This window comes from Panthera leo, chromosome A2 (genome assembly GCF_018350215.1).
Source record: "Panthera leo isolate Ple1 chromosome A2, P.leo_Ple1_pat1.1, whole genome shotgun sequence".
Taxonomy (NCBI): domain Eukaryota; kingdom Metazoa; phylum Chordata; class Mammalia; order Carnivora; family Felidae; genus Panthera; species Panthera leo.
Genome location: NC_056680.1, coordinates 100545959 through 100559381, shown reverse-complemented (window position 1 = coordinate 100559381; position 13423 = coordinate 100545959). Strand labels below are relative to the sequence as shown.

Below are 13423 nucleotides of genomic sequence, written 5' to 3'. Positions count from 1 at the left end.
CTCCTTTGCCTCAAATAAAGAGAAAGAAATTTTAATGGAACAACTTGGAAAGATCAATTTATGTTCCCCACAGATAAGAGGACACAATGGACATTGATATCTGACTCTTATTCTAAATACTGAAAATGTTGGGCTAGGATGATAGCGATTTACTGTTGCATTAGAATCAGCCTAAACTCCTAAACACTAACCAGAACTCCCCCCCGCCCCCCAAAAAATGTATGAGAGTTTACCAGGAACCACTTAGGAAAATCTGAGTGCCAAGAGTCATCGTGCAGAGTTGTCTTTGGTTTTAAGAGGGGGCCCACCTACTTAGAAGGGTGAACCGAGTCAGCAGCTGAGACAGTGAATGTTATTTCTACGATTCTAGAGGCTAAGAACACAGTAAAAGACTCACAAGCCCACAAATGCAGAACAGTAGATAAGAGATGTATAGCAACAAGGGACCCCGTGAAATTACTCTACAAAACAAAGTCAGTTTTAAGAATCTGTCAAGCCCAAGAAATGTAAAGACATCTTATTCCCCTTACCTTTCCCTCTCTCCCAAGCTCCAATTGCAGAGGAGCTAGGAGAAAGTAGCTAGAACCATAAAAGCAGCCAGAAGCTTTGACTATTTTAGTAAGTTAGAAAGCATGCTCATTCAAAGGGACCACAGGACTGTAACGGTGATCAGATTCCAGTTTTGCACCACGAGCAGGAGATGAACTTCTCTCACTCAATAAGGATTGTGGGAATTAACATAAAGTCTTTTTTTGATTAGCCCTTAAAAGTCTTAGTTGGTTTTCTAATGTGTAATTATTTCTTTTGGATTTCTATATCCCTTACACACTATTGGGCATACAATCTTATTCCTATGATGTTATTCCATCAACAAATGCATTGCCACTAAACACTGAGGATGTATGGTGAAACATATCTGAAAGATTTACCTCTCTTCTCTTTTACTCTACTAAATGTATATAAATGAAGTATTGTAAAAAGCAATGCTAATTATATCCTTATCATTTAGTTAACAGACTTCTTGAATTCTAGTTATGCTTTATAAATTAATTTTTAAACTGTGTTTTATAAGCAGGAAACCACATTTCTAACAAGTGGAAAAGTACATTTGTACACTTGCTTAGTTTGTAAAATCTAAATAAAGGTTGGGTTGACAACCCTCCAGCAAACATAACTCAAAGGAGGAAAAGTCGTCTTTTCATGACAGAAATGCCTCACTTGGATTCATTTCCTTAACATGAACATAACACATTACTGTATACCTGTATCAGTTGCAATTTCTGATAAATGTATTGCAACTGATTGCCCTTTCTATTGTAGGTAATGGGCTTTTCTTTCCTAATTGCAAGAATATGTGTGTGTGTGTGTGTGTGTGTGTGTGTGTGTGTGTCCTTAATCTACAATTCGATTATACTATACCTAAAGGTGGAATTTTTTTTTTTTGTCCTGTTTAACCTCCTTGGAACTGGTGGGCTTTTTCAATTGCTGTCCAAATATAGCAGACTTTCAATCTTTAAAGAATTTCTCTTCCCTGATGCTTACAGGATATTCTTACTTCCTGAACTCCTAACTCAGTCTATTTTCCATGTTTCTTAACTTCTCTTTCATGTTTTCAATCTCTTTATCTTTTTGTTCTATATCTGCTCATCCAGACTAGCAATTTTCAGTTGAGAGTTTTGATTCACTAATTCTCTCTTTTGTTATGTCAATTTAATCTACCAAAGAGTTTTTTATTTTTAATTTCACCAACTTTTGTTATTTACAGAATTTGCAATTGGTCCTTTATCATTCTGCTTGTTCTTGTTTACTCCTTTTCTTATTGTAAGTTATCATTTCATTTGAAATTCTTAAACATTCTCATTTTTAAGTGCTTTTTTTGAGAATGTATTCTCTTTCTTCGGATGTCAATCATCCTATTAAGTATGTCTGCTGTCCCTTATGGCAACAGATTTCCTTACATGTCCTAAAATACTTGTTTGCAACCACACCTTACGTGGAAGTTTTATTCTTTGTGAGTTCTTTCCTGCCATGTTGTTTCATGCTTGCTCAGACTATCCCCCTGGAGTTGCATAGCTCCAGAGTAGGTCTTAAATTAGAAAGATTGGGGCTTTGGTTCCACATGGGTAGAGCTCTATTCCAGATGCCACATCCACACAGAACATATGGTTACTATTTCCATTTTTGCATAGCTGCCTCTTTGGCCCACAGGAAAACACCAACAGTGTCAGGTGGAGTTATTTCAGGTCTACTTTTATGGCCTAGAAACATGGTCCCACCTCCCTGGTTTATGCAGACAGCCCAGTTCCAATCTCCTACCATTTGCAAGACACATTTGGCATTCTTAAAATGTCTAGCAATCTATACTCTCTTAAATTTGGCTTAAACACCCACTTTTTAAGCTCTGGCCCACATGACCCAGGTTTCTGAGAGCCAGACAGCATCAACATCCACTCATTACTAAGGGTTTCCTGTCTATTCATAGTCTGCAGGGGTTTTCTTTGTCTCAAACATAACTAGAATACAGTTACTTATTTCTCTGAAAGTTTTTCACATTGCATTCTCATAAATTTAAAGCAAAGAGGAGGCAGATTATACAGGTGCTTTCACTGACATTTTAATCTGCAATCCTGTTGCAAATTGTGTGAGGGGGAGAGTATGATGTGACTCAGGAAGAAAGGATGTGTGCTACATTTGACTTTGATCCTAATTCAAGAAAGCAGGTCAAAAGCTATTTTTTAAAAACATAATTTTAGTAGCATGTAACTTTAAAAAATACTACTTTCAATAATAGTTTTGGCTTTTCAAAATTTTCTCAAATTCCAATTCTGTCACATATTATAACTATTCTTATTTTCACTTTTTGTCTTTACCAACGTATTCTTATCATTTGCTAGCCTCAGTTATATACCATATAGCACTTAATATCTTCCTGATACACCATGGAAAACCCACCAGCCTTTTGTATCTACTCCTTTTTTATTTTTTTCATCTCTACTGAGGTATAATTTACATTGTCTTAACTTTATTCACTGTAAGGGTAAAACTCAGTAAGTTTCAATCACTATGTAGAGCTATACAAAAATAATCACAATGCAGTTTTGTAACTTTTTCATCACCCCCCAATTGTGCCTTGAGTCTTATTTGTAGCCAATCACCACTCCTCCAGCCCCACTCTCAGCCACATGCAACCACAAAAGGACTTTGTCCCTCTTCTTTAAATATGCCTTTTCTGGCATTTCAATCATAAATGGAATCATATAATATGTAGTTTTAATCATCTCGCCTCTTTCACTTAGCAGGGATTGGGAAGCCATAATCTGTAGGCCAAATCTAGTCTGCCATGTATTTTTGTAAACAAAACTTATTGGAACATAACCAGGTTCATTCTATATTGTCCATGGCTGCTTTCACACTACAAGAGGAGAGGTGATTAGTTGCAACAAAGATTATATGGCCCACAAACCCCAAAGTATTTACTATCCGGCCTTTTACAGAAAAAATTTGCTGACTTGACTTAGTAAAATATTTTTGAGGTTCATTCACATTGTAGTATGTATCAATAGTCGGTACATTATTCCTTTTTTATTGCTGAAGAGTAAGTTATTGCATGAAAAACCACATTTTGTCTATCTACTTACCAACTGATGGATATGTGGACATTTTCTAGTTTTTAGTTGTTACGAATAACTCTGCTATAAACATTTTGTGTACATGTCTCAATCTAGACGTGTGTTCTCACTTTTCTTACAGATTCCTAGGAACTGAATTGCTGGGTTATATGCTAAGTTTCTGATTAACTTTAAAAGAAACTGACAAACTGTTTTCCAAAGTGACTGTCCCATTTTATGTTCCCAAGAACATTTGAGAGTTCCAGATTCTCTTTATCCTTGCCAATACTTGGTATTGCCTGTCTTTTAAATTATAATCATTGTAGGGTGCCTGGGTGGCTCAGTTGGTTAAGTGTTCGACTCCTGGTTTCAGCTCAGGTCATGATCTCACAGTTCTAGGAGTTTGAGCCCAGCGTCAGGCTCTGCACTGACAGTGCTAAGCCTGCTTGGGATTCTCTCTCTCTCTGCCTCTCCCATTATGTGCACTCACTCTCCTGCTCTCTCAAAATAAATAAATAAACTTAAAAAAAAGAATTAAAAAAGATTTCAAATTATAATAATTGTATTGACTACATAGGTGGATTTTATGGTTTAAATTTGCATTTGCCTAATGACTAATGATGCTGAACACTTTTTCATGTGGTCATTTGTCATTCACCCTTTTATCTTTGGTGAACACTTCTATTCAACTGTCTTATCCATTGATAATTTGGGTTGTCTTCCTATTATTGATTTGTAGGAGTTCTTTATATATTCTGGATATAAGCTTTGTCAGATATATGATTTGCTAATATTTCTTCCAGTCTGAAACTTGGCTTTTCAATCTCTTAGTGGTGTCCTTTGAAGTGTAAATATTCAATTTAATGAAGTTCATAAAGGTTTATTTCTGGATTCAAAAGTTTATCCATTTATCTATGTGTCTTTCTTTTTGCTAACTTCATCAATGTGAGTTTATAAGAAGTACTGAAATTGTGTAATGTTAATATTCCAAATTTCCTGTTTTCAAAAATATTTTGGCCATTCCAGGTCCTTTGCATATCTACATGTATCTTAGGATTAGTCTGTCAATTTCTACCAAAAATAAAAAACATGGAATTTTAATAGGGATTACATTGATTCAATTTGGGAAGAATTATCACCTTAATATTAAGTCTTCCAATCAATCCACTGAACAAAGTAAGTCTATCTATTTATTTAAAGCTTTAATTTTGTCCAGCAATGTTTTGTTGTTTTTAGTGTACAAATTTTGCACTGTTTTTGTTAAATTAATTCCTAAATATTTTCATCTTTTTAATACAACTGCAATAAATTGTTTTATTATTTTTTGGACTGTTCTTATATAGTATCTAGACATAGAACTGATTTCTATATGTTGACTTATATCCTGCAACCTTCCTTGCTGAACATGTTTACTACTTGTAGTACTGTATTTGTATATTTCCTAGGAGTTTCTAAATATAGTTTTTACATTTTATCTGTGAATAAAGGCAGTTTTACCACTTCCTTTACAATCTGGATGTCTTTATTTTTCTTGCCTGACTGCACTGTCTAGAACCTCCTATGCAATACCGAATAAAAGTGGTTAACAAGGAGACAGTGAATGACACTGCCTTCCTCCCGATCTTAGAAGAAAACATTCTGGCTTTCACCACTAAAATGAATGAATATGAATATGATAGAGTGCCTGGCTGGCTCCGTCAGTAGAGCACGCAACTCTCGATATCAGTGTTATGAGTTCAAGTCCCATGTTGGGTGTGGAGACTGCTTTAAAATGTTTTTGTTTTTTTTTTTTTAAACGTTTATTCATTTTTGAGAGACAGAGAGAGACAGAGCATGAGCGGGAAGGGGCAGAGAGAGTAAAGGGAGACACAGAATCCAAAGCAGGCTCCAGACTCTGAGCTGTCAGCACAGAGCCCGACATGGGGCTCGAACTCACGAACTGAGAGATCATGACCCGAGCTGAAGTCGGACGCTCAACCGACTGAGCCACCCAGGTGCCCCTGGAGACTGCTTTAAAGAGAAAATATGTGAATATGATCTATAGGGGTTTTTTTTTTTGTTTTTTTTTTTTGTTTGTTTTTAACAAAAGCCCTTTGTTTTTTATTATTATTATTTTTTTTTCCCTGTCTTGTTGAGATTATTTTTTTTGTGAATGGGTGTTGACAGTTTGGTAAATGCTTTCTCTAACTCTACTGAGATGATTATATGGTTTTATTCTTTATTTTATTAATGTAGTGTATTACATTAATTGAATTTTGGATCTTAAACCATCTTTGAATTTCTGGGACAAATTCCCTTTGCTCATGGTATATAATCCGCCTCATATGTGGCTGAATTTGATTTGCTAATATTTTAAGGATTTTTGCATCTATGTTCAAGAGAGATACTGATCTGCCATTTTATTTTCTTGAGATGTCTTTGGCCTGGCTTTGAAGTCAGTTAAATTGGCCTGACAAAATAAACCGGGGGGTGTTGTCTTCTCTATTTTCTGAAAGAGTTTGTGAAGAATTAACATTATTTCTTCAAATATTTGATAGAATTCATCAAATCTGATCTTGGGATTTTCTTTGTGGGAAGATTTTTAATCCTCATTCCATTTCTTTACTTTTTTAGAAGTGTATGCATGTCTTCTAGTCTTAAATCAGTCTTTGCAATTTGCCTCTTTCTAGTAACTTGTATCTAAGAGTTCATCCATTTTACTTTAGTTTCCACACTGATGACATAAAATTCATTCATAATATTCCTTTATACTACTTTCAAGTTGTGTGAAGTTGGTAGTAATTTCACCTCTTTCACTGCTGACTTTGCTAATCAGTATCTTCTTTTTCTGGTCTAGCTAAAAGTTTATCTACTTGGTTCTTGTTTTCAAAGAATAAACTTCTAGTTTCACTAATTTTTCTCTAATATTTTATGTTCTGTTGGTTTCTGCTATATTCTTTATTAACTCCTTCCTTCCTTCCTCTGCTTGCTTTTGGTCTGCGTTGCTCTTTTTCTACTAGTTTCTTAAGCTTAGAAGCTTAGGCACTGATTGAGGAACTTCCTTTTTCCTAGATACGCATTTAAAGGTATAAATTTTCCCTGAAGCACTGCTTTATCTGCACATATAAAGTCTAAGGTGTCTTTCTGTTTTCATTCATTAAACATTTTAAAATATTTTAAAATGCTTTTAACTGACAAATATTTGGGGCTTTCAAAGATTCCTGTTACATGATTTCATCTTTTGCACTCTATGAGACTTGTTTTATGGCCAAGCATATTGTCTAACCTAGAGAATATTTCAAATATGTTTGAAAAGAATACAATCACTGGGTGGAGTCTTCCATATATGTCATTTAGGTCAAGTTGATTGATAATGCCAGAATCTTTTATCCTCTTATTTTGTGTCTACTTAGTTGTTCTATCATGTATTAAGAATAGGGTGTTGGAATCCCTTATTATTATTGTAGACACTTTATTTCTCCTTTCACAGTTTCACTTCAGGCATTTGTAAGCCACTGTTAGAAGTAGACACAATTTATGATTACTATATCTTCCTGATCTATTGACCTTTTTATCATTATGAAATTTTTTTATCTGTCTTCAATAATACTTCTTATCTTCAAGTCCACTGTGTCAGATAAGCTTTCTTATCATAAAACATGCTTCTTACACATAGCATATAGCTGGCTATTGTGTTTTTATCCAGTTTGACAATCTCTGCCTTTTAAAGAGAATGTTCAGTCCATTCATATTTAATGTAATTATATGATTAGATTTACTTTTGCCATTTTGTTAATTATTCTCTATTTGTGTCACACCTTTTTTTTTTTTTTATTCCTCTGTTCCTCCCTTACTGCTTTCTTTTGTGATAAATACTTTCAGTGTAGCATTTTAATTCCTCTATATTTTTTACTTTTTATTTTTTCAGAGTTATTTTCTTAGCAACTGTTCTAGGGATTATAATATGCATCTTAATTTATCACACTACTTCAAAAAAATAATTCCAGTAAAACAAAAACTATACTCCAGCACATGCCCATTTTTTCCCCCTCTTTTATACTTTGCCATATGTATATTTCACATATATAGGTCATAAACACAAGCCCAGGTGACAGGGACTTCAGGAAAGTAGACAGTGGGAACAAAAAGAAATCAGGCAGCAAGGTCTAGGGAAACCAGGTGACAGAGCCCTAAAGAACACAGGCTGTGGGAACCAAACGAAACTAGGCAGTAGGGAGTAAAGTTTGCTAGGAAGTGGGGACAAATGAAGCCAGGCAAGAGGCCCACAGGATGTGGAAAAAGAAAGATACCAAGAGCTTATCCCCTCTGTGTAGATGTCACCCCCACAGCCTGGACCTCTCTCTAGATAGCCCCCTCCCTACCCAGGTGGTGGTCCCCTCCCCCAGGCCAATACTGGGACAGACCCAGAGCCCCCTTCTCTCTCAGAGGCCTGGGCTGGTTGCAGCCAATGGGCCCCAGCCCCAGCCCCATCCCTGGGACCTCAGGAAGTCCCAGTCCCAGTCCCTCCCACTGGCTGCAGAAGCAGTGGGGTTGGGGGGGGCGGGCGGGTGGTAGGTAGAGAAAGAGAAAAGAGACAGCTTGGTAGGGGGAGCGCACCTAGCAGCCACAGAGGGAGGTGGGGGAAGGGAGGTGGGGGCCAAGAAAGGAGAAGCTCCAAGGCAGGCTGGCAGATGGGCTTGGGCTCGCAGCATCTCCCTGGTGGCAGTGGGGGTGACAAGTTCTCCAGCCCTGGGCTGCGCAGCCACTAACCTGGGTGCCCATGCAGGCACCCCACCCCCTACACAGCAGTGCCTCTGGTGCTCAGCAGGCCTTATGATAAGAAAGCTTATCTGACACAGTAGACTTATTGCTTTATATGATTTTACGTGTTTCAAATGTGGAAAAATGAGAAAAATATATCTACAGACTCTTTTATATTTACCCAAACATTACCATACTCAAGACTCTTGAGTTCTTTGCACAGATATGAATTAACATCTGGAGTCATTTCTTTTCAGCCTGAAGAATTTCCTTTAGTATTTCTCACAAGATGGTCTACCAGCAGGAAATTCTCTCAATCTTTGTTTACCTGAGAATAATTCACTTTTATCGTAGAAGACTAGGTTTTCTGGATACAGAATACTTGGTTGACCATTTTTTGCTTTCAACATTTTCAATATGTCAGGCTTTATGGTCCCTACTGCTTCAGATGGAAAAGTCAGCCATTAAATGTATTATTAGTTCCCTATGTGTAATGATTCATTTTCTTCATCTAGCTTTCAAGATTTTCTTTTTTCCTTTGGCTTTTAACAGTTTAAGTATGATGTGTCTGTGTGGGTTCTCTTTATGTTTTCCAACTTGGGGTTTATGGAGATTCTTGAATCTATAGATTGCTTTTCATTAAATCTGGAAAGTTTTCTGCCATTATTTCTTCATACATTTTTAAGTCCTCTCTCTTTCTTCTCTCCTGGGTCCCCCATTACATGTATGTGTATCTACTTAATGTTTTCTCACAAACCTCTGAGGCTCTGTGGACTTTTCTTCAATCTTTCTCTATTCTTCAGGGTATATAAATTCTACTAATATATGCAAATTCACTGATTTTTTTTTTTTTTTTTGCCATCTAAAATCTGCTACTGACTTCATCTAGTGAACTTTTGCTTTTAGTTACTATACTTTTTAACTCTAGAGCTTTTGTTTCTCTTTTATAATAATTACCTTTTTAATAAATTCTTTATTCATTGAGTCACTGTCACCCTACTTCCCCTTTAATACTTTACGGTTTTCTCTGGGTTTTTTTGAACACACTTATAATCACTGCTTTAATGTTTTTCTCTGCTAAATCCAACATATGGAGACACTTATATACAATTTCTAGTGATTTTCTTAAGTATGAGTCATGCTTCCTTGTTTCTTTGCAGATCTCTAAACTTTTTGTTGAATATTGGATATTTTAAATGATACACTGCAGCAACTCTAGCTTCTGATTTTCCTTGAGGGTTGTTGTTGTCTTATCTGTTTGTGTTTTAGCATCTTGATGAACTAAAAGTATGTTTCCCCTTCATTGTGTGGCCACTGAGGTCTCTACTCCATTCTCTCCAACCCCATTTTTTTTTTTTTAAATTTTAATGTTTATTTTTGAGACAGAGAGAGAGAGAGATAGAGTCTGAGCAGGGGAGGAGCAGAGAGAGAGGGAGACACAGAATTCGAAGCAGGCTCCAGGCTCTGAGCTGTCAGCACAGAGCCTGATGTGGGACTCAAACTCACAGACCATGAGATCATGACAGGAGGTGAAGTTGGACACTTAACTAACTGAGCCACAAAGGTGCCCCATCCTATTTTTATTTTTAAGGCTTGCTTTTTAAGACCTTTTCAAGCTGGTCTCCAGTGTTCACCTTGGTGTTTGGCTAAAGACTGATTAGAGATTTTATTTAATTATCTCAATCTAATAAGGCTTCCATTCCAAGGATGAGATTTGTGCGTGGAATGAGGAGGGCATTCAAAGTCTGAGCCTTTCACAAGATGGCCCCAGGTTTTACTACCACTAGGCCCATTTGACTCTCCTCTTCACATATTCCTAGGCTCCACAGACCAATGATGCATAGGTGGCTTAGGCCCACTTCATATTCTGCTGTGCATATCTACAGCCTCCGGTCAACCTGGGATGTGTGAACTTATCAATCCCCCATGACTATCTTGTCTCCTAGAACTCTCTATAAAATCCTGCTATTTCATGAGTCTTTAACTTGCCACAAATTGGACTAGACTAGCAAAGCCTTAGACTAGCTAAGGCATTGGTCTTCCCTGTTTGTCTGCAACTAAGTTTACTATTTTAACCTACAACACTGTGAGAGAGTGCCCTTTCTCCAGCTGGGGCTACAATACTTCCAATCTTCAAGGCTTGCCCCATCCTGGTTGAAATGCCATACCAACAAAGCTGGGCATGAGGAAGAGAGGATGAGGAGTAGCACAGATAACACCACAAGTCTGTCACTGGGTTCAGTGATTTTCATGAAGTTTCTCAATTTGTTTAGTTGATTTCTAGAGCACTGAATTAGTTGTTTTGACAGCTTTGTCCAGCTTTATGTTTGCTTTGTGGAGAGAGTGACCAAATCTCTCATTCAGTCATCTCAGATATTCCTTTTTTAATAGTGTGTATATACATATATATCATGTGCTGCTGCAGTCCAAAATTTAATTATACCAAATCTTGGCTAAAACTTTGAAATGTTTTTTTAATTGTTTATCTACCTTTGAGAGAGAGACAGAGAGCAAGCGGGGGAAGGCAGAGAAAGAGGGAGACATAGAATGCAAAGTTGGCTCCAGACTCTGAGCTGTCAGCACAGAGCCTGGCACAGGGCTCAAACTCCTGAACCGTGAGTTCATGACCTTAGCCAAAGTTGGATGCTTAACGACTGAGCCACTCGGGGGCCTCTTGGCTATAATTTTGAGATTGTATTTATCTCTAAGATCAAAGTGCAAGTTCACTTTTTTGTTATTCATATTCTATGCACAGATATGTAGCTATTTTAGACTAGACATATTAGACTCAGCTTCCCTTCTTTTTTGTTCCTGCTGGGAAAAACTCATTTTGTGCATGTGTGCTGTGTACAGGGTATATAGAAAAGTTAAGGATTTCCCTACAGCACTATAATACAGAAGCTACTAAAAATGTAATATAGTCACAGGCAAAATCATGCTAACAGACTAGATCTATTCAGTCTAGACACCATAGTATTTGAGCGATAGTGATAACCCACAATAGATGAAAGTAACATTAAGAGGTAGAGAAACTATGACACATGAAAAATAATGAGAGTAATGTCAATGTTTACTCTGAAAAAAAAAATGACATGATGCTAGCCTTTCAAATATTTGAAGTAGACTTACTCAGTATTGATACATCAGGCAGAGTCAAACTTAGGGGTATAATTTTGAGTTCATTATGCAAAATAAACTATTTAACAACTTAAGCTAAAACAAATGGACTCATTTTGCTCTTGTGCAAAGCGATGAGCTTCTCTCACTGAGAATGATCCTAACAGACTAGATGACCACATTTTTAAGGAGTGTTTATTTAGGAGATGAACTAGATGACCTTTCAACCCTAAGTTTTTGTAATTTTATAAAAACAATTATATAAGAATTTAGATGGATAAAAGATAACACTATCATGAAAAACCATCCAAAATATACATCAAGATGATTATAATTTATGTTTTGATAATAAAGGAATGAGTTATAAAAACTATTCCTAAAAGACATGTATTCCACTGCACTCTTGGTTCTCAAAGGGCAACAATATGTTGGATATTACAAAAAACATATGAGAAGCAGAATATACTATTCTACCATTGTACAAAGCAATGATCTAGAATTCTGGTTGCTGTAACTTCTTAAAATCAAGAAGGCTGAAGTGGGAACAGAAGATAACTAAAAGAAAAAAGATATAGAGATTGTTACATAAAACCAGACTTCACTCTGAAAAGGTACAAGCTGAGTGGGTGCATTACAAATATTTATAAAGGACAGGAAGGGCACAAATAAGGTAAACTCAGATTTGTTCACCCAAACCTAGAAGGCAACCATTCAAACTGTGAAGGAGGTAAGGTTAGGACAAATAACAGAGGTATCATTTATTCAGGAAACATAATTTGCTAGGATTAAAACAGGTTATAGACTGAAAACAAATAACTTACCTCCTTTAGTTGATCAGCACTCCCCCATGATGCAGAACGCTGATGTGACCTCTTTTCGGCACCCTCTTCTGCCCAACAACTAGGTGTCTTTAATAAAAAAAAAAAATGATAATACAAATAATAAAATAAGGAATTTTGTCTCTACTTCTTAATCTCACAGCATTTCAAACATATTTCAAAATCTTAGCACATACCAGTTAAGTTATACTAAATACTAAAATCCCTTAAGTGCTAAGATTTTTCATGACCCGTGAAATGTTTAAAACATTCTGTCATATTCTGAATTGGACATTACCAATCTACGACATCTCTGAATAATGTCATTCAAAACATTTTGGCTTTTTTTTTTTTACAACATTAATAACTTAAAAGTTATCAAATCAAAGAGAATTATGAAGATACACATTTTTGAGCTTTTAAAGAGAATAGCCAAACTAAATATAAAATGGCATTTGTCCTAAGTAAAAGAGATGGAAATGAGATTAACAGAACTAGCTCAGAAGCAGTGGGATTACAGATGACCTACAAGTCAAATATCTAGCTAAAGAGCAGATTGTACTACTCTTCCTACACTCAGGAAAGAGAGTATTAGCAATAGTATCCTCTTTTGAAAAACATCAAGCGTCTTTAAATAAAAATATAAAATTATTAAAATGACAAAGAAAAACATTAAATCTGAATGAACTTACTATGATCTGAAACAATACATTAAAAAAAAACTTGAGCTACATGTCAGAAAAGAGTTTTTACCTTAAACCTCATTTTCAATCATTCAACCAGTAGCAGACACTATACCCAAACATAACACAAAACGCTAAATGCCAAATAGTGAGACGATTTAGTAGTTGTATAAAAAAGTCAAAATGTTAAAATATCATCCTTAAGATATGAGAAGACTCTTAGTGGAATGCAAACCAGGGAAAGTAAAAAGCACTACAGCTAGACAAAGGATAACGATTAGCACAATCAACACATATAGATTGAAAAATTATTGTTTATTATAGACTGAAAAAAAATCAATCCTTATGTTGAGGTTGATGCTATATAACTTCTTATGAAAAAGGCCTCAGTTCTACTCTATACAATTCAAAATGCTTGTGAACAACTTTTTAAGTAATTACCTCTTAAGAGTAATAA

The 13423-nt window shown here is 35.9% G+C and overlaps 1 protein-coding gene across 1 annotated transcript in view; it reads right to left on the bottom strand.

Moving 5' to 3' along the window:
• GLCCI1 (glucocorticoid induced 1) overlaps positions 1–13423 on the bottom strand; it is a 105191-nt gene that overhangs the window by 38057 nt on the left and 53711 nt on the right. Inside the window, exon 3 of the mRNA XM_042918745.1 lies at positions 12287–12373. Within this exon, the coding sequence (XP_042774679.1) occupies positions 12287–12373 (87 nt within the window). The remainder of the gene's footprint in view (positions 1–12286; positions 12374–13423) is intronic.